Source organism: Onychostruthus taczanowskii, unplaced genomic scaffold (genome assembly GCF_017590055.1).
Source record: "Onychostruthus taczanowskii isolate IOZ18803 unplaced genomic scaffold, ASM1759005v1 scaffold3, whole genome shotgun sequence".
NCBI lineage: Eukaryota > Metazoa > Chordata > Aves > Passeriformes > Passeridae > Onychostruthus > Onychostruthus taczanowskii.
The window spans coordinates 1,785,778-1,811,862 of NW_024500349.1; the positions used below are offsets into that span (position 1 = coordinate 1,785,778).

At 38.6% G+C, this 26,085-nt stretch overlaps 1 protein-coding gene across 8 annotated transcripts in view; it reads left to right on the top strand.

Annotated features, from left to right (window-relative positions):
• Positions 1-311: 311 nt before the first annotated feature.
• The window catches only part of SGCE (sarcoglycan epsilon), a 33,087-nt gene continuing 7,313 nt past the window's right edge, over positions 312-26,085 (top strand). For 3 of the 8 annotated variants that reach the window (XM_041408670.1, XM_041408665.1, XM_041408671.1), the window contains exons 1-9: positions 312-489; positions 8,919-9,023; positions 12,887-13,009; positions 15,621-15,778; positions 18,504-18,576; positions 19,398-19,599; positions 21,245-21,407; positions 24,542-24,753; positions 25,506-25,532. In XM_041408670.1, coding sequence (XP_041264604.1) covers positions 381-489; positions 8,919-9,023; positions 12,887-13,009; positions 15,621-15,778; positions 18,504-18,576; positions 19,398-19,599; positions 21,245-21,407; positions 24,542-24,753; positions 25,506-25,532 — 1,172 coding nt within the window. In that variant the 5' untranslated portion in view covers positions 312-380. The remainder of the gene's footprint in view (positions 490-8,918; positions 9,024-12,886; positions 13,010-15,620; positions 15,779-18,503; positions 18,577-19,397; positions 19,600-21,244; positions 21,408-24,541; positions 24,754-25,505; positions 25,533-26,085) is intronic. The other 5 variants (XM_041408666.1, XM_041408667.1, XM_041408668.1 and 2 more) reach the window with 5 other exon arrangements.

Sequence of the window (26,085 nt, forward strand, 5' to 3'; positions counted from 1 at the left end):
AAGGCACCTCAGCCTAAGCCTTGCTCCTCCACCCGGGGCACCGCGGCTTCGTCCCGCCACATCTGCACCGCGGGACGGGTCGAGGCAGCCCCTGCCTCCGCCGGGGCCACAGCCGCAGTTCCCCCACCCTGAGGGGAACCTTGTCCCGCGGAGCCCGCTCCCTGCGGCGCCGCACCGAGCAGCTCCGCTCCCGCGCCCACCCCGCCATGGCGGCGAGAGCCTCCTCCCGGCATGCCCGGCATTTCCCGGCCGCGCTGCCTGGAGACGGCCGCCGGGGCGGGGTGGGGAGGAGCGGGGCGGGAAGGGGAGGATGCTGCGGCCGCCGCGGGGCGAGGCGGCGGCAGCGGCGGCAGGAGTAGCGGTACTTGGCGGCATAGAGGATGCGGCGGCGGTGGTGTCGGCAGCAGCAGGCGGAGGAGCGGGGAGCGATGCGGTGCTGCGCGGCGGGGCCGTGGCCGCACAGCGCCCTCACCACTCTCCTGCTGACAGGTCGGTCACGGCGCGTCTCCCCGCGGCGAGCGGTGGCGGGCCCCGCCGGCAGCGGCCGGCCTTCGCCGCGGTGCTGCCTGTGCTCGGGCTTCGCGTCCCCTCCCGGCGGAGCCGCCCCCCCGCCTCGCCCTCCGGCTGCGGCTCCCTGCGCGCCCCATTCCCGCTGCTCCGTGCCCCCTGTCAGTGCGGGGGCCGGGCTGTCCCAGCATCCCCCCATGGCGCGGCTCCCGGAGGACGCTCCACAGGCGGCGCGGGGATGGCGGCCTGCGCGCCCCCGCCCCAGGACCGCCACAGCCCCTCCCGGCGCGGCGGGGGCCCGGGCTGAGGGAGCCCGGGGGCGGTGGGTGAGGCCGGAGCTCTGCCGGCGTGCCGGGGGAGCCGGGCCTGGCTCGGAGCCGCTGGATGGCGCGGAAGCCTCCGCTCCCGGGGGCTGGGCCGGGCTCGCTGAGCTCCTCCGCTCCCTCGACCGGGTGCCTGACGCGAGAGACGGGTTGTTTTGTTGTGTGTACGGCGGTGTCTTTTGTGTTGCCCTTCTTCTCCGTTATTTCCCATCTTGACCACATAGTCCAACCGGGCCAGAATTAGGAATTCAGAAAAAGTCTTAATCCTGGTCCCTAAAAGCTAAATAATAGCTTTCATGCAGTAGGCAGGTTTGTCACCTGCAAGGTTCTTCACAGTGAACTATATCAAACAGCTAGCACTTAATCGCAGCCCAGCCACAGGACTGCCTTTGTGAGACTTGTTACACCAACAGTAAGTTAACAGCAAGAAATCTATTTGGTTTTTTTTTGATTTCCGAGAGGTCAGTGGTGAGTTATCTGCAAGCAGCCTGCTCTGTATCCGCTTCAACAATGTCTAGGTACCCTCCTAATACTTCTTTTACTTATGACCATACTTGTCATGGGTTATTAGCAGCAGAATTGACATGAGGCACTGGATATGTTAAAGATGTGGTAAGAACTTAAGTGTGAAGTTGTTCAATGTGAGGATAAAACTTCATTTGTTAGATACAAGACGCTGCTTTTCCCTTACGTGGAAATTTTTCCTACTTCTTCTGCCTTCCACTCCATGACTGATTGTGGGATAGCAACCAAGGAAGAACTAGGACAATTGAGAATAAGCTTTCAGTATCAACAGAAATAATGTATTTTACAAAGGTCTACAAAAGAAAACTGAGTTGTGAGCTTAATCCACAAGTCCTTTCCAGGCTATGTGGTAAGGGAAGAGGTCTTAAAGTTTTTTCATGATAACTTTTCCGCTTAGACCTTTCTAAGGCTGGTTCAGAGAGATTTCATTAGTTAAAACAGAAGAATACACGGTTTGAAACTGATGTAAAAAAGGAGGCATGAACTTCAGTTCAGTTACATTCTTTTAAGAGGTGTCTATATAAAGTTTATTATTTGGCAAGGTGGAGATTTGTAGTATGTTCCTGATCTGAATGAAGCTGTCCTAGGAGCTCACCTGAGCTCCCCTCCATTCTCCCTAAGTAAAGAAGTTCCAACCTTGTCTACTGGCTCCAAGATGCATTGCCCAGCATGAAAATCCATTATTTTGAATCCTGATCTTAAGTAAACTCTACAGTACTGCAGCATTACTTAACCAGGCAAGAGACATCTGACAGAAAAAATGGCATGTGAGAAGTAGTACAGGACTTGTGAAGAGATTTCTTTCACTTCTCCTCAACTAATGTGGATTAGTTTTTCCCATTTCTATTGTAGCACTTGATATACAGAAGAAAGTTGACTTATGATTTTTGCTTTTCTTAAAAATGTATGAAAAAAGACTTTCTGGAGGAGGAGAACTGCTGTCAGAAGGGTTGTCTGCCTTTCACTTCTCCCTATCCTCCTTGAGGCAAAACATTATTTCATCATCCGGGAATGTCACGAGAATTAAGAATTTAAAGGTTGTCAGACTGATTTTAGATGCTCCTAGGGGTCTGGTATAGTACCCAAATTGAAGGTATGGACTCCCAAATGCAAGCTGATGATACTCCACTGCTAGGAAAACATGCTACTTCCTTGGGAGAAGTGATATATAGGATTAAGCATTTCTACTAGAAAATAGTTAGGTGTTCTTTGACTCTAGCTTTATAGTAACAAGACTGATTTTAGATGCTCCTAGGTAGGTCTAGTATAGTACCCAAATTGAAGGTATAGTATACCTAGGTAGGTCTAGTATAGTACTCTAATTGAAGGTATGGACTCCCAAATGCAAGCTGATGATACTCCACTGCTAGGAAAACATGCTACTTCCTTGGGAGAAGTGATATATAGGATTAAGCATTTCTACTAGAAAATAGTTAGGTGTTCTTTGACTCTAGCTTTATAGTAACAGACTTCCTAGAAGTTTGCTCAATTACACTGGTAGAGCTGTCTGTCATATTATTTTGGCAGAGCAATGAGTTGCCCCCATATTGTGTATCTGCCGAGAGAGCAGTTGTCAAAACTTTGTTTGAGTGACTGTAGCCAGTGATTTTGCCCTGCATTTCTGAACTTAAAATTAGTTGTCAGTGCCCATGTTGTCCCTGGAACCCCTTTTTCATCCCAGGAATAGGGAGTTGTAGAGCAATGGGGCTGTATTCTCCTTTCCCTACAAAGGGTTCAAAATGAGGAGGAAGCTCATTAGTTCTCACTTTGCAAGCTGTGGTTATGCGGTCACATTAATTTGTCATAAGGCTGCACTGCTGCCAGAAAGCGTTCTCCAACCCTTGCACAGCTAGGGATTATTTGCTGCTTTTCCTGGTGACAAATAACGAGTACAGGGATACTGTGGATTGGGTCACCTGGCTCAAAACTAGTCAACCCACAGAAGTAGTTGACTGAAGTGTATGTACTGCCCAGGACTGGTATGGGATTGTTTCCACTGGTGTGTGCTAGGTGATGAAGAATGTGCTGGGAATGCCCCTTTTGAGCAGGGCTGCTGACATGCCCATTTAAAACAGCTGGGAAATCACTGGCTGGGGCAGGGATCCAGGAGGCTGAACCAGATCCCTGCACTTGTCCTGCTGTTGACAGCAGAAGTGCTGTTGGCAACACTCCTCTGCTGAGCCGCGCCCTGTGCAAGGAGGCAGAACATTTCACAGATGGGCTGGTGTTTTCAAGCTAACACCACAGCACACCTGCCCTTGCTCCTGTTGTGGGTGCAATCATAAGGGCAGAGAAGCAGGTTTCCTTCAGAGAGCCTCTGGATGTCTGCCTGCCTATGAAGATGCTGCCTGTACTCCTAATCTGGGTCAATACAATCTACTGTCAATAGGTACTTACTTGAATAAGTAATTACAGGAGGGGGGAAAGTAGCTGTTCCATTAATATGCTTTTCATTACAGAAACACATTATTTATAGGCAGTACATGGAGTCATCTTAGAGGTCCTACAGCCAGACAATAAGAAGTCAGCTTTATGGCAGAAGATGTAACTGTTCAGTGTGTAGAGAGGGTTATTTTTGCTCCTTAATGTTTTTAGATTTGGTTGGAAGTTCATTAAAGTACTTCAGGAATTGCAGTCACTGAAGTAAAACCCCTTTTTTAGAAGAAAGATTATTTCCAATCAAAGAAAAAATTATTTAAAACCTAGACAAGTGTATCTGTTTTTTTCAATATCTGAAGAGCTTTTGAATTCTTCCTGAATAGAAAGTGATAAATTTACAGCAGTCACTATGAGTGCAGAGTATCTGCCTTGGCAGAATTCTAGATGAGAGTTGCTAGTTTTGATTACTTCCATAGGAATTTCAGTCTGTGTCTAAATGTTGTTACAATTGCAACACAAACAGCGAAAATGTCTTTTAAATGTATTGTTGTTATTGTTATTTTAGTGACAGTCCAAGCTATGAAAATGAGAAGTTAGAAAGAGCAACCTACTGAGCAAACAGAAATCTTAGCATATTGAAATCAATGATTTTTCTGAATTCCTTAGTCTTTTAGAACAATTGCCGCCTCCAAAATTTGGAATGCAATTGCAGGGATACCCTGATAGTTCATATCAAAAGATGATAGAAATATAGGAGACATCCTGGAACAGCAGGCCACCAGGGTGGCCTGGTCATACCCCCTTGGTTACACCAAGGCTGGAAGCACAGGAACTGAGAATGTTTTCCTCACCTTCATGGAAATGCTGACCTAATTTGGTTCTCTTGTCAGGCCTGCATTAGGAGGGAGAATGGCGATGAGTAAATGCTACTGTTAATAAATCCGTGAGGGTTTTGTTCTCCCAGTAGTTGATTTGTAGCATTCCCATGAATGCAAATGCTGAAGTTTAACAGTGAGACTGATAAATGCTTTATTCAGTTACTTTACTTGAATGATTTAGGAGAAATGTTCAGATGTTGCAGTAATCAGTGGATAGCACAGAAACAGATGGAAAACCATTGCCTACTGAACAAAGATTAATAAGAATGGAGCTGAGAAACATTTCTGGGGTTGATTTGGACTTTTAAACAGTTTGAATGTAGAGGGGCCTGAGCAATCTGCAATGGAGAACTAATACAAATTAATTTCTGTTTCTTGCATAGTAGCTGTTGTTGAAGAGGGTTAGAACATATCCAGTTTCAATGTGAATTTCCACTGAGAGAATCCCTTCTAATTAATTGTAAATTTCTGCCATGTATTAGTTAGTAGGCAAGAGGACAGCGTGTGGAAGTTGGAAGAAAAGGGAGAGTAGGTGGGTGCTGCAACTTCTGCCTCCTTTAGTGGATGATGTGACCAACTGGGCAAGTATCCAGTGCAGACACCAGTGGATCCTCAGTAAGTGCCTGGCTACAAGCTGTGATTCCAGCTGTGGGCTATGCACCTTGCAGGTGGTTCTCTCTTCACAGAGGTTTCACTTCAACTTATGGTGTGAGTTTCTAACTGTTCTGCTGTGTGGTTCTCAGCAGTCCTTCAGAAAAATGTGCTGTGTATGAATCTGCACTCCAGCTCAGAATTCAGAGGAAGGAGGACTGAGCCAGATGGGATATGCAGAGGAGTGCAAGGGTAGCTTCTTGCAGCGGGGTTGTGCCGTAAGAGAGTAAGGGGCAGCGTAAGCATGGCCAGAGACCCTGATCTGTGGCATCAAAGTAACAAGTGTGGGTTTATGTCGGGTCCCAGGGGAAGGTGAAGATGTAGGAGAGAGGGAAAGTGGCCGGGTTGGATTGCTTCAGCTGTGTGCTGCTTTAGTAGTAGGAGAGACAGGCTTGAGATCCTACTTCAAAGAAGGAATAGGAGGATAGGAAGTAGAGGTGCAGGATACTGTCTGAAGGTCAGAGTGCAGTAACGGAATGGGGAAGGTGGATTTGGTCCTTGATACTTGTGTCCTTTTCTGATTGTTGCATGGTCAGAAATTGTTGTGGGTATCCACTCTGTTAAGTATTCAGTTGTTAAATATTATGCAAATATACTTTTAAAAGGGAAATAAGAGTATAAATCAATATGTGATTTTTATTTATAATCAATACAATTATAATTAAAGAATAATTTAAAGAAAATATAATTGGAGAAAGAAGAAAAAACTCTGATATGCTTCACCTGGGCATGCTCAAGTCCCAGGCACAGAGCTGTGAATTGCTCCTGCTGTTGAAGGCAGTGATGGCTTCTCCAGCAACTGTGGCAACATGTGTAACAGACTGAAGAGCCTGACACTATTAACATTCTTTTCATCGTGAGTACAAGGCTGATTAAATTAATTCTAAACTGTCTCTTTGATAAAATGCATAGTTTGAATCCCTGCATTCTGTAGTATAAGGTCTCTTTTGTCATCTTTTAATGATATTCAGATCTTCCCAGAGCCTTCCTCGTGTTGTCAGTTGCTTCTTGAAGGCTCTGCTAGACAGAGCATTTGAACAATGATCATATCTGTGTCAAGTACAAAAATAAAGTCTGCCTGTTCCTCCTTGATGTTGCTGTTTACATGTCAGCTGTTCTAGCCAGTGTTCTGGTGAAAGCTCTGTTCAACCTGACTTACATCTCTAGGTTGTTACCCAAGCTGAGCATCCCTGAATTGTGTACTCACAGTGTGTTTGGCGTGTTGCTGCCTTTGTTCCTGCTGTGCAGTTGCATTTTATTCTATTGAACTGCACATCACTGATTACCTTTTCGTAGACAATGCAGACTGTTCTGTCATCTCTATGATTTTTGAGTCTCCTAGCCTTTGTTTTTACCTGCAAATTGTATCAGTATATTTGATGCATACAAGTCATTCTTTGTCTCTCTCCCCATCTCCATCTCTATCCTGCCTCTCTTCCCTCTACCCCAGTTACATAAGGCTAATGCCAAAACTTTTGTGAGACCCACTAGAAAGCTCATAAAACAAATGAACTTTTTAGCAGCCCTATTCTCTTGCTTTTCACATCTGTCATTTGAAATCAAATCAGTGGTGATATGTATGAAAACATCACACTATAAACACTAGGCTGTGAAAACAGGCATACTGGTTGGTTTTCCAGTTGCCCTGTGAAATGCAGCATAGCATGGAGAGGTAGACAGGTAACTTCTTCAGTCCACACAGCCAAACCTAGCACAACTTGGAACCCAAATGAAAGACACTTACTGACCATTTATATGGAAAAACACATTGTGGAACTTGTCTTTATTTTTTTCTTTCTTTCTTTTTAATTGCATCTAAATATGCTAAAATGATTTAGTGTCTGCTTTTTCAATTGAAGTGTTAAGTGACTATATAGCTAAGGGTAATGTCAGTATTGCTGTCTTTATCAGGAAAAACTTGTGGGCTCGCCAAAAGTGTCAAAAAAGATGCATTAAATCCTTAATAAGGATTAAATAAGGACTGTGATAAGTATAATAATTTTGACAACTCTAATACTATTCTCCATTTAATAGTTCAGTTATCTAATCTTTTATTAATTGTTTTGTCTGTTACCGGCACTGGTTTGTAGATTACAAGCCTCTGGTTGCCCAGCTCATCCTGTTAGAATAATGGAACAACTTTATTTGATCTTTTTAGGAATTTCTTGAGTTTTTCAAGAATTACTAAAATTTACGCAAAGTCCCATGCAGCACCAAATTTTATAGTCCCTAGGATGTTATTATATTAAGACTTGCAATACATGCAGATCAGTTCAGCAAGGCAAAAGTTGTTAGAAATGTTACTGTGTTGGTATAGTAATTATTGCATTAATCAAATTATTAAATTTAATAAATAAATAAAGTTTAAAGTGCATTAAAAATGCAACTTTTAATTACACTTCATCCTTAATTCAATTTTAGATGTTTTGTGTAAATTATCAACAATTATCAATCTACGGATGTAAGACAGATATCTGTCTTACATCCGTAGATTGAGTGTGGTGTATCTTTATTACTGCTTAAGCCAGATCTGTTTGGCCTCCTGAGTTCTGTTTGAAGAATGTCTTATCACTAATTTAATAGCTGCTTGGTGTAACAGGTCAGAAGTTTCCACAGATGTTTAGGCTCCTTTCATGTACTGTGCATGTTTTCCAATAAGTGTTCATGTCTTCCTGCAAACTGGTGTATCTGTACACAAATACTGCTCCTTGATGTTTCTGGTATTGCTGTTTTTGCAAGGATATTAAGATGCTGGTCCAAAACCATCTTTGATCCAGGGTTTGACATGAGTTCTTACTCCCAAACTATTTCAAAACAAAAATACCTACTCATTATGGCCACTTTCCCTTTCCTAGCATCTGACTGCAGTTCCTTCCCTCTGCACTTTCAGCTGGCATGTAACTGCACAGCTGGTGCACCTATTATTCATCACAGTAGAGCAGGAACAAAAAGTGGGAAGTGAGGAGGGAGCTTTCTCAGGCACCTCTGCTACTGGTGAGATGGAGTCGTTCTGTCAGCTCCACAGCTGCTTTCTGTCTCCAGTAATCATTTGTTCCTCACTGCATTTAAAACTCCCACCTTCAGCTGCATGTATCCAGCTGATTTCAGGCTGTGTTCTGGTTGTGTGGGATGTAGGCAGCCATTTTTAATGGGTTCTTTTTTCAAAATTGATTATTGGTTATTCCTGCAAGGCAATCAGCCCTGTGTGTCTTTATATAAGCATCATTATAAAAGCAAAGCTTGCTTACTTTAATTTTCCTAGTTTGAACAAAATATACCACTCCAATGAAAGCTACTTTATATATTTTTGCTCTATGTGAGGTTTTATCTGTGCAGATAGATTTATTAGAGAATGCTCTTCTTCATCTTTGTTATCAGTACAATTATGTCAGCAGAAGTGTCTGCAGAGGTTTAAGTATTCAGTGTAAACATAGCTTATTTAGAAAAATGGGTGTCAAAAAGATAATTGTCAGAAAGATTATTATATATTTATATAGTCATATCAAACACCTCTATTTTTTGATCTGTGGTTCCTAAATTTTGACTAAAACCAAAACATGATGTAGAAGGTGTCTGCTCCCATCTGATCAGATTGTTTGTGGCAGTCTGTTGATCTGACTAATTTTTTTTCTTGCATTTGTTTTATTGTGAAAAGCTATTTTGCTAAGCTCTGCTGATGGCAATAATGGAACTGTTAACTGGACGACTAAGCGAGCCCACAGTTATGTTATCAGCAGAATAAAGGCTGTTCAGAAGAATGGTGAGTTTAGGTTGTAAATTTAAATACCCTGTTGGTTCAAGCAAACCTGCTTTCAATATTACTCTTGCTTTTCCAGTCATGTCCTTGTTTTAGGAGTAGGGTGCTATTTTAAGGTAAGTAATTTGGAAAACTTTACACTTCTTCAATCTTCAAATATTCACAGACCTGCGTGTTCTTGTTAGTCTTCCCTGACTTTTCCTGTTCCTGTAGCTTTGCTTGAAATAATGGCTGTGTTTATTCCTAATACTGCACATTTTCTTATCATGGCTGGTTGCTTCAAGATACCTCTGCAGTTTGCTTAATCCAATAACTTCTCTGTAACAATTTTAAAAAGTCTTCTCACATGTGAACGTAGAAAGACTATTTTATTGTCATGCAAGTACACATCAAATACTGTAGCTAGTGCACACACTGGCTGAGAAGAAGCTTTGCACTGATTGCTCATCTAGGCAGGCAGTCTGGATTGGCCTCCAGATCAAGTTATTGCTGGGATTGTTCTTCATCTGCTAAATATCAGTGGGAAGAGAACCAATTGAAATTTCTAGGGGAAAGAACCAAAAAACTTCTAACTGAATTCTTTCCTGAGGATCATCAACTACAGGCTGCAAACAACATGGTGAAACTTCTGAAATTTCTGGAGATGGGGGTTTTCTTCTTCTGATGACAGGCCCTGTGCTGCAGGCTGATAAAGTCCTGTCTGAATTCCTGGCTGTGCCTGTATTCAAGACCTATAAGGAGATCTTGGGATCTAGAGAAAGTCCTCTTTCTTTCTTTCCTCTTGGAAACAAGAAAGAGGAAAGCAGTGTTGTCAAGGTAGCTGATTCTAACAGGGATCTGATGTGATCCTAAGTAATGAAGATTTTAAATTTCCCATGATTAGTGCTACAGAAGCTTTTCACAGTCCCTGAGACTTTTATCTACCCCAGGGAATTTGCGCAGACAATTCACAGCTGGCAGTCTGCTGTATTAGATTAGTATCTATTTGTTAAGTATATTCAGTTTTGTCCCTAGATCACCCAAGATGATGATTACACATTCATCTCCAGTCTCAGTCTCATGAAAATAATCATGGGTTTTAAAAGCTTGTGAAGAAAGTAGCATTTCACTTGTTTCATTATTGAAAAGTTAGTGTAGCTGTAGTAGACTGAAGACTCAATTTCCTTCTGGTTTTGAAGAAACTTCTTTTGGGGGGGGAAAACAAGGGGGACATCTCTGACAAAAAGGGCAAGAACTTCTGAGTTTTTAATCACCGTACTTCTGTCATTATGATGTGTTTGTCATTTGTCACAAGAAAGAACAGGTTTCTGGGATTTTTCCTTCTGAGAGATGTTTCTAGACTTCCACCAAGATCATTGTTTTATATCTGCATCAAATCCTTACTGGTATACTTATTTCAGCAGCAGGGCATGTCTCATTGCTAGGAATGGGCAGACATTTAGTGGTTGTAATAGGTTTCCTATAGCAGACAAAACAAGTATTATATGGTTTTTTTTTTCAGTAACTGCTGATTCTATTATGCTTGTTTCTTCCTGAAAGAATTACTTACTGAGAAAAAATGCACATTTCTTTTTCACTGTTCTTCTTCTTTGAAATGGATTGTCATTGTAGAGGAAAAGCATCAGAAATGGAAAAATGATCTTTTCTAGGTATTTAATCCACCTTCAGCCAGACACATATTTTTGTCAGCTCTTCTGTTCTATTAATGTTACTTTTCAGCTTTTCATGAAGGTATTTTAAAGGAAATTAGTTAACTTATGCTGTTTACGGCTCATTCACAGAATTGAGGGCAGAGGTTTTTTGGATAATAATTTACTAATTTTAAGTAACGATCTTACTGTGTGTAAGTCTACCTAATGAAAATTACTGTAACTGTTTTATTAGCCACACAGAATTGTAACAATTCAAATTTCAGGATCATTTAAATTTTGTCACTAAGATAAAATGATTAGAAAGGTGCTCTGTTCAGTATTGTGCTAAAAGTGGTTTTCAGAAAAGCAAATGCTGTGCAATGTGATAAGTGGTATATCCAGAGTTATACATTCATTAAGCTTGAAGAGTGGGGAGTATGTATCTAAATGTGGAGGTCTACATTACAGATGTCTGCAGCTCCTCTCAGATGCCTCTGCAGTCCGTGGAGATCTAGCCAGTGTAGCCTGGAATCTAGGACATGATTCATCTGAACTTTACAGGAGAAATTAAATAAATCAACTCCTAGAAGCATCTGTTTCTTCTCCACTGACTATAAAAGGAGCCTGACTAACTTAGTGGTGGCTGTTGTTTCTGTAGGCATCTAAAATTAGGTGAGAGAGATTCCACTCAGAGTACGTGGTGCGAGGGCTGGAATGCCTGTGATTAATGCCTAATTAATGGTGCCTTTTTAAGCAGATCTTAAGTAAGAAAGTTGGTATAATTAAGAAAGTAAGAAAGTTGGTATAATTATCAGGCTGGAGAAATTGTACCAGGATTAAAAAACTACACCAGTATTGAAGAATTACATGAGCTTTATCCACATTTCACATATGTCCTGCTTATTGATCCAAGGTTGAAATTAGCACCTCTGGGATGTACAAGTTTATTCCTATCAGTTTGTTACAATGTCTCTGAAGTGTCTTTTGGAGTCTGTCTTCCCAGTGACAGCACCTCCATGCTGTGTGGCCTATATTTTGCTTTTGGAGATGTGATTCCTCATGAAGTTTCTTCCAGTTTGGCAAGCAAGGCTGATAGATGTGCGTGGTTGTCTGTGACTTACCATCTTTATCTACTACTTTTGTAATCTTCATCTCACTGACAAAATCTATTAGCAATGATCAGTTCTTTCAGGGCATTAAATTAAAGTTCAGTAGTAACAAAATTAGTAACACAAGCTACAATCAATCTTATTAAGACACCTTGAGAAGCACCTATTAAATCAGTATTCTCTGTTTATACTTATATTTTGAAACTTGTTGATAAAGTGTATTCTTATTCATCTAATTTATTGTAATGATTTCTTCATTCTTCTAATTCATTAAAATGTGTATGTAGTTCTGCATCAAATGTGTTATACCTAAAAAAGCTATGCCCTTGTCAGCAAATTTTGTACTAAATAAAAACCACCTTATTGCTTTACATATGCTGATTGATCTGAATTTTCTTTAAGTTTTTGATTCTCAGTCCTGTAAAACATGGCTTCACTTTTTTGGTCTGGAATCAGTTTCACCTGACTGGCCTATAAATACCCTTGTCCTTTTGTTTTATCCTTCAATACAAGCCCAGCATCTTCAGTAAAGAGCACTCTAACCAAAGTTTGAGTTGTATTTTACCCTGGTGGTCTGAGAAAGTCTAGCTGTAAGAACTCATAGAAATCAGCTGAAGTGAAGTGTGTCCTTTTCTGCACAAGAACTGAGAAATCTGTCATTTCTGTTCAGTGAGGAATGAGAACCATCAATTGGTAAGGTTCCTCTGTATTCCTCTGTTGCTTTCTCTATGTAAAATATCAGGAAAACATGATTGTACAATTCATTTAGTGGACTTTTATTAACATAATATTAAAAATAAAACAACTGTAAAACTACTGTAGCCTTCCTAATTTTTTTTTAAAATTGCAATAAAAATAAAGAGCTTATACAAATGTTGAAATCTTGACATATGCAGTTTTGTTTATTGCAGTCTTGGAAAGGATCCTGTTGGGCAAAGAGAGGGTTTGCTCTGTGTTCTGTTCTTAAATCTATGTAACCTTTTAAAAAATCTTATTAACAGGTGCCTAATATTTGTTGCTTTCCTTCTCCCAGATGCCCGCATTGCTGTTGAACTGCATGAAGTTACCTAGAGCATGTCTCATTTTTGCCTTTTTTCTGTCTCTTATCTCTCCTTCTGCTTTTCAGTGTACACAATTCTGTCTAAGGTGCACTCTGATCGGAATGTATACCCTTCTGCTGGAGTTCTGTTTGTTCATGTTTTGGAGAGAGAGTACTTTAAGGGGGAATTTCCTCCTTACCCAAAGCCTGGTATGAGTTGCTAAGATCTTCCATATTATATGCAGATACAGAAAAAATATTGTTATTAAAAAATTGAAGTCTATTTAGCATACCTTGTGGTTCAACATATAAGATAAACAAGACAGGTTTTAGTTTCTGTTGAAATATCTTCAAATGAAATAAAATGTGTAGCCCTACACTTTTAAAATATTCTAATTTGTGGTTGTTTGTGAAAAAATGCATATAATTGTGTATTGTGAAAAATGTACTTAATTTGGGAAGGTGTAGTAATCCATTATATACATCTGATATTAAGTGTTTCTTCACTTTTGCATTAAATATGAAATTGTGGAAATTTATTAATTGTTAAAATGCTGTTTATCTGGTCATCAGGCTATATGAGAGAGAAATTTAAAAGCATATAGTAAATATAAGACAAAATAGAGGATTAAATGAAATGTGAGACTTTATAATACTGTTTTCTTTCATTTTTAAAAATAGACCTTTGGCTTCAGCCTTTTTCTATATTTAGGAACAGTTTAATGTTAATAAGCAGATTGGCTTTAAAGAAGGAGCTGATTTCCTAAGGATGGCTTTGCCATACACTAAAGCAAAAGACTGGTCACCACAGGTTGGAATATGTGTAAGCAGTCTGGTAGGGGTGGGAAGAGAGAGAGCATTCAGCCACACATGCTAGTCAACAGTGAAAAGGCATAAATGTATCCAGCTTATATAAATATTACTAATTTCCTATAACAAGAAAATAGGAAAAACCTATGTACAATGCACACATAATCAAATCCTGTTTCATTAATAAACTTTTGAATTTATTTGGGAGTGCTGTTACTAAGACTCACTTTAAAGGAAAAAATAAGCTTCTGTTAGCATTGGTTAAATTTTGAGTAAAACCAAATGTTTTTAAAATTTCATTTCTTTGTAAAATGGGTGTTTTTCCTGACATGGATACCTGAGTCTTCATTTATGCCATGGTTAATGGCAGAGTGAAGTTTGCCTCTGTTCCAGTTTTCTCTCAGTTATGGCACATAGGTAATAGAAGCTTGGAAATTTTGCTAACAATGGATTGTCTTACAGCTGCAGCCTCTTGACATTCATGTGATTCCAAGGGAATAAGAATGTGGTTTCAGATCCTTTTAAATTGCTGTTCCCACAGACAATTGTGATTATGTCAGAAATTCACTGTGAGGCCAGGTGTTGTTATGGTACTTCTTCCATTTGTCTGCTGAACTGCATTACTGCCATGGCCTACCTTGACGAAGGAAGGGCAAAGCAGAATGTGTTACGGGTCTCTTCAGAATTTTCCCCAAATCATTTGTGGTGCTGGAAATTTGTTTAGAGCAGGGTGCTAGTAATTCCAGGTTGTGGGTTCAAGCTGCTTATGTGCTATTCACTTAAAAGTTGGGCTCCATGATCCCTGTGGGTCCCTTCCAACTTGGAATATTCTGTAATTCTGGATTCTGTGATTCTGACTGCAATAGATTAGATTACTGGGACATCCTGAGAGAATTGTGAGGGAAGTTGCGTTACACCCAAATACTGGTTTGGTCTGGTTGTGGTTAATTTTACTCAACCAGATGTGGAAATAGATACCTGAAGACTAGTTACCCTTGGGCAAAACATCTCAGTCTCTTTGTCCCTCTCTGGTGGAGATGAGAGCTGTTCATTCTTCGCTGGGCTCAGTTTCTGCTTTCTGGGCCAGCCTGGCTGGTATCTCCTTTCATCACCTGTCCTATAATGCACTTGCCCTCTCAAAGCCAAGTTGGAGCGTAGGGCAGAGGCTCAGAATGGATTTGACTTGTGTTCTGTGCCTCAGCTGGACACTGCCTTGGTGGTGAGATTTGGTAGTGTTCAGGCCTGATCTCATTTACAAAAGCTAAAATAAGCTGAAGTAAAATCCAGACATTTATAAGAGTGTCAATAAGAATCACAAGAACCAATGTACTGGTTTGACTTCAGGGGTTTTTACACCTGGACCACTGTATTTAGTAGCCATCAGTGTCTCCAGTTCACAGGAATGTCTGATCATTTTTTGAATTAATTTGTTCTCTAAATTAAAATGATTGCCAGGCTGTGGGTGCCAAAGACCTTTATGCATATCCTAATGCTAACAGAAGCTTTCAGGCTTTATTGATTACAGAGTACTCTTTACAGTACATTGAGTACCTGGATCCATCAATAAAAGTAAGTTGGGAAGGGGAATTAAAGGACTGAAACCTTTCTTTTTTTTTTTTTTTTTTTTTTTTTTTTTTTTTTTTTTTTTTTTTTTTTTTTTGTCTGTAAGGAGGTTAGATGCTTCAATTTGAGGTGGAACTCAGCTCTAAAAACCAGACCCACTAGTTACTGAATATAAGCATTCAGTTAGCTAAAACTCTAGGAAGTACCTGCACATTATGTCTGCAGTTGGTTACACTTTCCAGATATGAATTTCTTAATTCCTAGAAGTGCTAAGTAATAGTTCATTTATTTCTGATATGGTAAAGGTTAGTAAATTTTAATTGAATTTTTCTTCTTGGAAAGATTCAGAAAATAAGTGAAAACAGAATATGACTTCCTAGCTGAAAAATTAAAATCAAAGAATTTAACATTTTCTTGTTAATATTCTAATATAATTTCTCTTATCTAGGTGAAATAAGTAATGATCCTATAACGTTTAATACCAATTTAATGGGTTACCCTGACAGACCTGGATGGCTGCGCTATATACAAAGGACACCGTACAGTGATGGAGTGCTGTATGGCTCACCAACTGTAGAAAATGTGGGCAAGCCAACCATCATTGAGGTATTTGCTTTCAAAAGTTCAAAAATAGGTATTTTGGTTTAGTGTAAGGTTCAGAACTGTCAACAATTTCCCCCTTTTGAATAGCTAATTACTATTTCATATTGAAGTTTTATTCAAAATACAGAGAAAAAAAAAACAAACCAAAACTTTGTAAGCAACTGTACCTGAAGAATAACTTAATCATAACTTTGTAACATTCAACCTAAATATGGGTCAGACTTTCTCCCACTAGATGAAAGTGTTCAGTCAATAAGCAGTTGTGGGGTTTTTTTGCTTGTTTGTTTTGTTTGTTTGGGGTTTTTGGTTTGATTCGTTTGGGGTTTTTTTGACTTATTTTTCATCAAATATCCCCCTGTTCATTATTCATGTTTATTGATAGGTTTTATTTTAGGTAGCACTTTGATTAATTTAATTCATATGAGTGTAACAATGACAAAACTGTATTTTTGAGAGTTGGCTATTCAAATATTTTAAAGCACTAATTATGCATTGAGCAGCAATTCAAAAGGGAAAAGGGACAATATTTTCTACCATGCATTTCACAGACAGCAGACTGAGTGCAGGCACTGTGTGGTTCACAGTGTTATGAAATCTGCACATTAACTTGCTCCAGCCATTTTGCTGCTTCAGCAGTATATTTGTCTTAAACCCTTGATTAGTATTTTTTTTTCTAAATTGCATTTGATATAATTTTTCTTCCTCAAGAATGATAGCTCTGAATGTTAAGTTACACTGAAGATAGTTTCACCCATTTTTAATTTTGTACTCATGATTCTGTTTTGATTTCAGCAGGACTAATACCATCTGAGAATTGATGATGTGCAGAAGTTCTTGCAGGCTTTGCTAAGTTTTATTTAGAGGAAACCATTATTTGAAATTGCCAGTTTTTAAATGGCATGTGCTTTTAGATTCTAGGATCTATATCTAGATCTCCATTAGCATGACCCCAAGCTATATTTGAAGTAAATCTTGCCTAATGTACAAATTAATTCCTTGCAGTGCCAGTCTTAGATGTGGCTTTCAAATTAATTTGTGGTGTGTGAGGCGGGCAGATGGCATTTGATCCTCTTCCTAGTGCCCTCTGAGAGGAGTGATGGCACATTCCTGGCCTGAATATAATCTCCCTCATGTTACAAATCCTAAGGGGATATCATGGTGAGCTCTCTTAACTGGAGGACACCTCATGATTAGGAGAGCCTAGCATTATGCATAGCACTGCAGTAGAGCAGGTGACATTCTTGAGCTCAAGCTCCTTTGAAAGCTGTGCAAAGACAGTTTGTGTCTGAATGAATATTCAGGACAGAGGCAATCTCTGCCATGCCTTCCTGTGGTGGGTGGGCTGTGCTGGCAGCTCCCACTGCTGGAGTGAAGGCTCACAGTGGGTGCTGCCCTGCTCCTGTACAGAGCTTATATGACACGGGGTTTGATTTTCTGGGTACTAGTGGTTCAACTGCTGTTAAAGAAACCCTTTGAAAAATTAGCAGAATTAGGACTAGAGAAATCTCAAATTTATTTTCTGTTAATTTTATAATGAAATTGTAATTTTAAATGAGATCTGATTGTGTTGGGTAAGCTTTTCCCTCTCCACTTAAACAAACCTGCAGTAGATACTCCACAGCATTTTTCCTTTTCATTCAAATCCTTTAAAAGAAGGGCAGCATCTGCTACTTTTATTTATTTAATAGTCAGTGTCACAGTGAGTTTGTGGCTCTGTTTGCTGAGAAGCAACATAGTTCTGTCACTGTTGTCACTCCTCTGGCTCTCCTTTGCTCTTGGAATGAGTGAACTGAAGTCTAAAATTAGAAAGAAATTTAGTTTTTTTCAGTTTATTTTATGAAAGATTTATCAACTTGCAGGGATAAAAAAGGTAGAGAAGATAATACATAATTATACTGATAATCCAGCCTTGTTCTGTATTTGTTATGAATGATCACTTAATTGTAGTACTGCCTTGGAGTACAGTCACCACTGAGAAGTAACTACTTGCATGCATTTCAGGTATCCTAGATATTTTAACTTTTAGATTAGTATCCTTGCATATTTTATTCATGAAGGTTTATGTTTCAAAAGATTAGAGTCACAAATGTTGCATCTGCCTTCTAGTTTTCACTTCCCATACATTTACAGATTCCAGCATTTTAAAAAAAAACTGCTTGTGTTGGAGCATTATTTTGAATTCATTCATGAAGTGAAAATTCACTGGGGCCAGAGCTAAAACTAAATAGCAGTTCCAAAGATGAGAATTCCTGGCATCACAACACTTTTTCCTTCAAAAAACCTCTCCATGTAGTTTATTTCTTAGGAGCTATCGATGAATTTAGATCTCAGTATTCATGGAGGTGGGGATTGGAGGCTGCATGAGAATCAGTCTGTCCTTATGGTGGTTCTTAAAGATAACAGAAGAGAAAGAATACACATGTATGGCAGAATGCTTCTATCAGGACCAAAATATATTATTTTCACATATTCATTAATTTTATTTTTATTTGGCTCTAGACTGGTCAAGAAAATTCCAATATCCTGGCTTGAAGGTAGTACTGCATTAAATAAATTGACCTTACCTTTCAAATTTTATATTAGTTAATGAATTTTCATAGGTTTCAAAATAAGGAGGCAAAGTACTTAAAAACAGATAAGTTTTTCTAAGTTATCAATTTAACTTTCACTGATGTTTCATTTATATAATTTTTATTTTTGCATTGTTTTGTAATCTTTTTCACTCTAGATCACTGCATATAACAGGCGTACCTTTGAAACAGCGAGACACAATTTGATCATTAATATAATGTCAGCAGAAGGTATGTACAGAATATAGCTGGTTGTATTTTTAACTGAATCAGCAAAACCCTCTTATGGGCTCCTGCTTTTGAAGATAAATACTGTAAAATAGTTGTCTGGTGTTCAAACTAAACACAGAGGCACAGGGGAGAAGTAAGAGAATTTTTCCTGCTTTAATTAGTTTTGATTTTTTAATCCAGATTATTTCTGTCATTCAGGACTGTTTTTTTTTCACTCACAGTAAAATGTTTGCATCTTTGTTTTTCATTAAACTGCTTCTTATTCGAAATTTCCCTTGGCTTTTCAAAGGGACCTTACCTGAAGGATTTCCCTCTCTTTCTGCATGGTGTTTAATTTCCTTAGTTCTTTGTGTACCTTATGCAATGAACAATTGGGTAGGCAGAGTCAGAAAATAACAGGTTATGGCATATATGGACATTTGGACCTTAAAATTAGTTCTCTTTATCACATTTGCATTCTGGAGTGTCACAAGTTGGAATCCATTGTTGATGCAGATTGGTTTTGACCCCCAAATTAGCATGAATGTAATTATATCTGTTTAATGAAGTATTAGCAACTGAGACTCTTTCCCTCTAGTCTTCTTCTCTGTTGTTTTATAAATAACTGAAGGTTTTCAGCTCAAGTAGCAGCTAATGGTACTCTCTGTTGAATTTAACATAATCACAGTAGGTTCAAAATTAGCTAATTCAAACACAGGATTTTTGGAAAGTTGTATCAATCTTAAAATAGTATTACATTAATCATTACTCCAGATATTTTGAATCTTTATTTTTGGATTTGTGAAGCCTTTGTTTAATGCAACACTCTTTTTCATCACAAGTAGATTTTCCTTTACCATATCAAGCGGAATTCTTCATAAGGAATATGAATGTAGAAGAAATGTTGGCAAGTGAAGTCCTGGGTGACTTCCTCGGAGCAGTGAAAAATGTATGGCAGCCGGAACGCTTGAATGCTATAAACATTACTTCAGCCCTTGACAGGGGAGGGAGAGTTCCACTTCCCATTAATGACATGAAAGAGGGGTAAGCATGTGTCAGTATGATGTTTTTGCTTCACTTTTTTTTTTTTTTTTTTTTGTTACTCAGAAGCCTAATGTTTTTTCTAGTTTTCTAGATACTTTGCAATTACTGTGTTATGTTTTGGAATTAGATGTGAAAAGTTTACTCATGTTCTGAGCCCCAGAACTGTGTGTCAGATAGCACAACAACAGGGCACAGTTCCTATATATGGGGGTAATACTCTAAGGACTACTAATAAATTCCATTAACTAGAAATAAGTTGGTAGTAAATATGGATTTTTTTGTAATCCCAGTTTTACATCTGAGCAGTCACTTGGCAGCATGCTTTTCAAGTTTCTAATCATTCCCAATTCATTAAACTCAAAATTTTGAAGCAAGTTATGACAGAGCAGAGACACTTCAATTTCTGACAGCAGTTTGCATGTAAGAGTGTATTTTTTAGCTGTTCTCACTAAGTGAGTTAGTTATGTGATTCAAGAGCACTGTTGACTTTCTTCTGAAAGTTGTAAGGTGTCTGGGGAGCTCAGGTTATTGAGTGCAAACTGCTGGAATGGACTGGTTCCAGTTGTGATTTGTAACCATAAATACTGTTCTGAACAGTATTTAATGGGAAACTAGTGAGGATTACGTTTTTTCAAATATGGTTCTGACAGTGCTTTTCCCTGGTGAAAGTGAAGATGCCTAGGTATTTTTAGATAATTTCAGATATTTTGGAGTCAAATAGTATCTAAGAAAGGGATGAAGGTTCAAAATATGAGATGTGTTCAGAAAATTCTGGCTTTTTCAGAATGCTTTTGTGTCTCTGAAGTTTTTGAGCATATTTAAAGGAGTAAAGTGACTTCTGTATTAGCCAGAGTAATAGCAGAGTCACTGATACAAATGTCTACACTTCAAATGTTTAGTTAGATTATCCCTACTGTAAAAAGTGGCAACTGGGACCTAATTTCTGTTTCAGAATCCATTGGTACATTATAACCTGGTGCAGTAGCCTGTATTTTACAGCAGCATTCCATATACCTAAATATGACAATGAGTAATACAATCAGTGCAGTAGCTCTTATTTTATGTATGGTAATGCTAAATCAAGTATTAGGTTTACCTTCAGCTTTCAGTATTCTGAAGCAGATAGCCATGCATAGCTACAGTATGGAATCTTTCAGCAGCAGCTGCGGGTTAGCATGTTCATATCTGTATTAGGTTTAACAATAACAAGTCATTGTGAGTTTATTTTGAAAGCATGGGAAGAAACTCTAAAAAAAATCTATGATGAATAAGATTAAAGATTTCCTTAAAATGATGCTATTTTAGTACAATTTTCAAATATAGTGCTGATTTACTTACATGAGGAAGCCACAATTGGAGCTCTTTGACTTCATAGAAATTGGCACAACTGATGGTATTGAAACATTTACATTAACAAGCAAACCAGAATATGTTGCAATAAGCAGCTAGGAAAGTTGTTTTGATTTCAGTCTGTTACTGGTATGCTTAAAGAGATAAAAGTATACTATGAAGGAAAATTATTTTAAAAAGTAATTTCAATCTTTAAATAACAGCTGCATGAGCAATAATATTTGGAAGAGTACACCATTGTTCTCTGGGGATTTGTGAGACATCCTGCTGGTCTGTCCCTCATCTCTTTCTGCAGTGTGTATGTGATGGTTGGGGCAGATGTTCCTTTCTCTTCGTGTTTACGAGAAGTGGAAAACCCACAAAATCAGCTGAGGTGCAGTCAAGAAATGGAGCCTGTAATAACCTGTGATAAAAAATTTCGTACTCAATTCCATATTGACTGGTGTAAAATCTCTCTGGTGAGTTATTTTATTATTGCATAAAAGTGATGCTTGTAGAAGTACAGGTAAGAGTTTTGCCAATCTTGTCAGACAACGTTGCCAATTCCATTTTATTGTGACTGGTATTTTTTTCCACCTAGCAGACACTCTTAAGATTGTGAAAGGATTTTGATATTTAGGCTAAATTCTGTTAGAGTTGAGCCCCAGTGAAACCACTGTATTTTTTCTCACTAGCAGTGAATTCTATAAATGGTCAGAGAACTCCAGGACTTAAAAAAGTAAAAGTAATGAGAGGTGTAGTTCATTAATTCAGAATGCTGATGCTGCTTCTTTAAAAAGTGTGTGTGTACATACATGTTTTCTCAGATTCTGATTCTACACTGACCAATTAATACTATGCTGTTAAAAAACTGTTTCTGAAAATTGTCTAAAACATATTTTATGTTAAAAATTAAATAGAAAAAGGAATGAAAGTAATGTTGACTGCTTAGATAATAAATAGGAACATTCTTCTCAGTCAAATGCAAGAAAAAAGGTAACCAAACACTAGACTATTTGGCATAAAAGGAGAATAATTCCCAGAGAGGCTTTTTAAGGTTGTTTTTTTTTTAGTTCCTGTAAGGAAAATCAAGAAATAATACAGTATTGGAAGAGAATGTTGCAGATAATCTGAACAATGATGGTGAAGGTATATAAAATAAACTTAGATGGTTGTTGAACTGCTTCAGACACAGCCCAGGAGGAAGCCGAAAGGGAGATATCAAACACTGGATGGAAAAAACTTATTGAGTATAAGGAAAGGTATTCATACACAAAGTTGATAGGATAACTTCCAGTCTTTTCTACCTATACACTATAAATTAGGAAAGGTTCTAGAAGGTTGGAAAATACTTCTTTCAAAAGAATACCCAGATTATTTGCTTTTTATTGGCTTTCTGTTCAGAAATTTTAAAAGGCCCAACTGTATACAGTAATACTTACCAGGATCTGAAAAATAGCAGAAGGCAGCTGGTCTTTGGCTCATAAACTATGTCAAGTCTTCCATTTCCTTCTACAAGGAAGAAAGGTGGAGCAGCAAATGTCATTCCTTCTTGGTAAGGTTTTTTGATATGGTCACACAAGCAAGCTCAGGAACATGGCCTAGGATGAAGCAGGAAATAGTGGAGAGCTGGTTGGTAGCCATAATCATAGCAGAATTAATAATAATTCCTGGCTATTTGTCATTAATAGCTGGATGATGGAATGTGCTTATTAAATTAAATTTGTAGTTCCCATGAAAGTGAAAGGATCTGCAGGTGCATTGAAGGACAGAAAGGTCTTGAGAAATTGCAGAAACAGTCTTGGAAAACAGGATGAATTTTAAAAGCAGCAGCAGAGGGATAGTGCACTAATGCAAGAAGAGTCAGCTGTGCCCATTGCAGAAGGAAAAGCAGCTGGTTAGGAGTACTTCTTCAGAAGAAAAATGCCTGATAGTGTCAGTGGCTCATAAACTAATCATGAAGCAGCATTGTCATGCTGGTTTGAGAAGAGCAGAGATCACCCTGGGATGTGCAACAGGAACAGGCTTTCAGAGAAGTGTTATTTTCTGCAGCAGCTATAACACAACCTTCTGGAATTCAGCGCTTGTTTTGGCCGTGTGCCACAGGAACTGAATTTAAACTGTCTTAGGGGTGTTTACTGTTGCCAGCAGCATTTCTGCTGGCATCAAAGGGAAAAGGGAGCCAAGCTTCCCTATCTAATCACAGTCTGCTTTTCACAAGGCAAGCTGAGAGACAGGAATTCTCCCCAGATCTATGGGCTGGGAGGGAGTTGAGCTCTGTTTCCCATATCCACAATTTAAACAAGTGATAGAAAATAGAGCCATCATATCCTCATCCTCACACTGTTTATGAGGTAGTGTTGGCAGTTAGCACCCAAATAAAGAGTGGATGTAAGCTTGGGGGGTCCCACATTCTGCAAGGATGGGCAATGCTCAACTTGAAGGTGCTCTCTGACAGAGTGTTCTCACGCTGTGTATGGACCTCTGTCAGTCACATCAGTAAGTACATATTTTTTGTGCATTGTTAGGGTCTGAGATTCAGCTAAGCAGCCAGGTGGAAACCAGTGTACCTAACACAGAGGATACTCTGGAATGAGCAGAGAGCGCATCAATTTCTGTTAAACAAACACTTACCTGTGTGTGTGTGTGTGTGCGCATGCACACACTTGAGGCTCAGCAGGATTCCTGGAATTTCATGAAAATCCCTTTGCCCATTGCCTAAGCTGTAATACAGCACTTTATTACTTCAAGTGTAAGTGATAAAGAAGTGACTGTCATTTGCAAGATTTCTTAATAACAAGTCATATTAAAGGTCAAGCATGTAACCAAATATATTTTATTTGTATTAATGATATGGAGATTTATGATCTTAAAGCTAGCACTGATAAAATTTGACAGTAACATCTAACTGAGGATAACAAAACAAAGGTTGCAGAAAATTAAGTCTTCTGGGAATGGCAGTCAAGAGCAATAGGAAAATTAGCAGCAAAACAGGTTTGTATTTCTAGGATCATAGGATACAGACAAACACACACAAAAATTGTGGAGGCTAATTGAATTTGTGTGAGGGAGACAATGAGCTGTCCTTTGCAGCTCAGTTGATGGCTCTTGATTTTTGGAGCACTGGATGTAAAGTGTGATATGAAGGAGAAGGAGGAGGAAGGACATTGTAGGTATATGACTCTTCATTTCTTTATACAATAGAGGACAGTATTGCCATTTAGGAAGACTAGTAAGAAATGGATTAATTAATAAAAAAGAAATCAGAATCAGTTAATTAGTTTGCACTAGAGATGTTTACCAAATCTGTACTCAAATACTGTTTATGTGAGATATGCCTAAAATTAATCTGTAAAAGACATGGTATCTCTGCTAGGCACAAAAGAGAGTAGTAATATTATAACATTACTTATCACACTGATCAGAAGCTTCATGAAATGTAAGCTTCTATTACTGAAAAAAAAGTGGTTGGATTAAATTGTATAGAATTTGTAAAATGTGTAACATGGATCTTTTTATATGTTATGGTTAGTTAAAAACCTGCCTGTTTTTACATTATGTTACTTTGTTATTTAATAGTCTTTTTTTCTTCTTTTTTTTTCCTGGGTATTAGGTTGACAATACAAAACAAGTTTCCACCTTTCAGGAAGTGATTCGTGGAGAGGGAATATTACCTGATGGTGGAGAATACAAGCCACCTTCTGATACACTGAAAAGCAGAGACTATTACTCGGATTTCCTAATTACTCTGGCAGTGCCCTCGGCAATAGCACTGGTGCTTTTTCTAATACTTGCCTATATCATGTGCTGCCGACGGGAAGGAGTGTGAGTACTTGAACATGCTAATAAGTAACTCTTGGTTTTTCTAAGATTATAATGCATAGAAGGTTATTTGTTAGAATATCTCCATTCAGTTCATTATAAACATTTAAAACAGGCCAAAAGGTATCTGCTTATAATACTGAACTATTTTACACTTAAGCACATGTGCTACTTTCCAAGCAAGTGGATGTAGGGCCTCTAGTTGTTCTAGAAAGGGTTAAAATACTCAACATATGCACAAAACTCCCCAAAATCTCCACATATGCACAGCTCTCCAAAATGCCTCCAGCAAATAAAATACTAATAAAGCATCATTGGTTCAGGAGAATCTTAAGTAATTTCTAAAATGCTAACTTTCAAAACATAAACCTGGTTGAGGAGATTAACTGAATTTAGACATATTATCAAGGAAAAACACATAAAAGGAAAGCAGCAAGTAACGTGGTTTCTGCCATTTCTTACACAAACTACAATTTCATTTTGTCACAGAATTTCTTTTAGCCAGAAGCTTGTTCTTTAACCTGCATTTTTCATTTCCCTGTGTGTGTGTCTGTGTGTGTCTGTCACCACTATCACATCTCTCTACGTGCGTTCATCAAGGCCTCACCATAAACCCCGTCGCAAATGCTGCCAAGTTGCGTTTAGCAATAACCTTGTCAGCATTTCTACATCATGTACTGTTTTCATCATCAGATAGATTAATGTTCCAACTATCAATGCTATTATTTAATTCATAAATTTTGTTTTGTTTTTAGGGAAAAGAGAAACATGCAAACACCAGAGTAAGTGTCTTCTTTCCTGTTATTTTTCTTTTACCATTTAATTTTCATTCCCAGTAGCTCGTCATGCTTCATACATATGTGTCATAATCTTCTTTCATTCTCTCTAATTCATGGTTTAATTCATAAATGTGAAAGCTGCTTTTAAATCAGAGTCTTGGCAAGGAGAGAAGACCAGAATAAAAAGGGTTTGAAAATAAAGACTGTAATTCAAAATAAAATAGTGCTGTTAGAATAAATATGTTAATATGCAATTAATACTCCTGGTTATTGGACTTTCCAATCTGTCTCTTAAAGGCAGTGAACAGGAGAAGAAATATCCTGGAAGGTATCCAGTGCCTATAGTATGGAGTGTTTTAAAATTAATTTCCAAGCTTTTATGAATCTACCACAGGAGTTAACTAAAACTTTAACTACAGCAAATAAATGGAACATCAGCCACAAACTGCACAGTCTTGAATCCTATGAAAAATATCCATTCAGACAGAAAAATCTAATGGAATAATTGCTGCCTAAAAAATTAAGTAAATATTGATTAATTTAACTATGTGAAGGT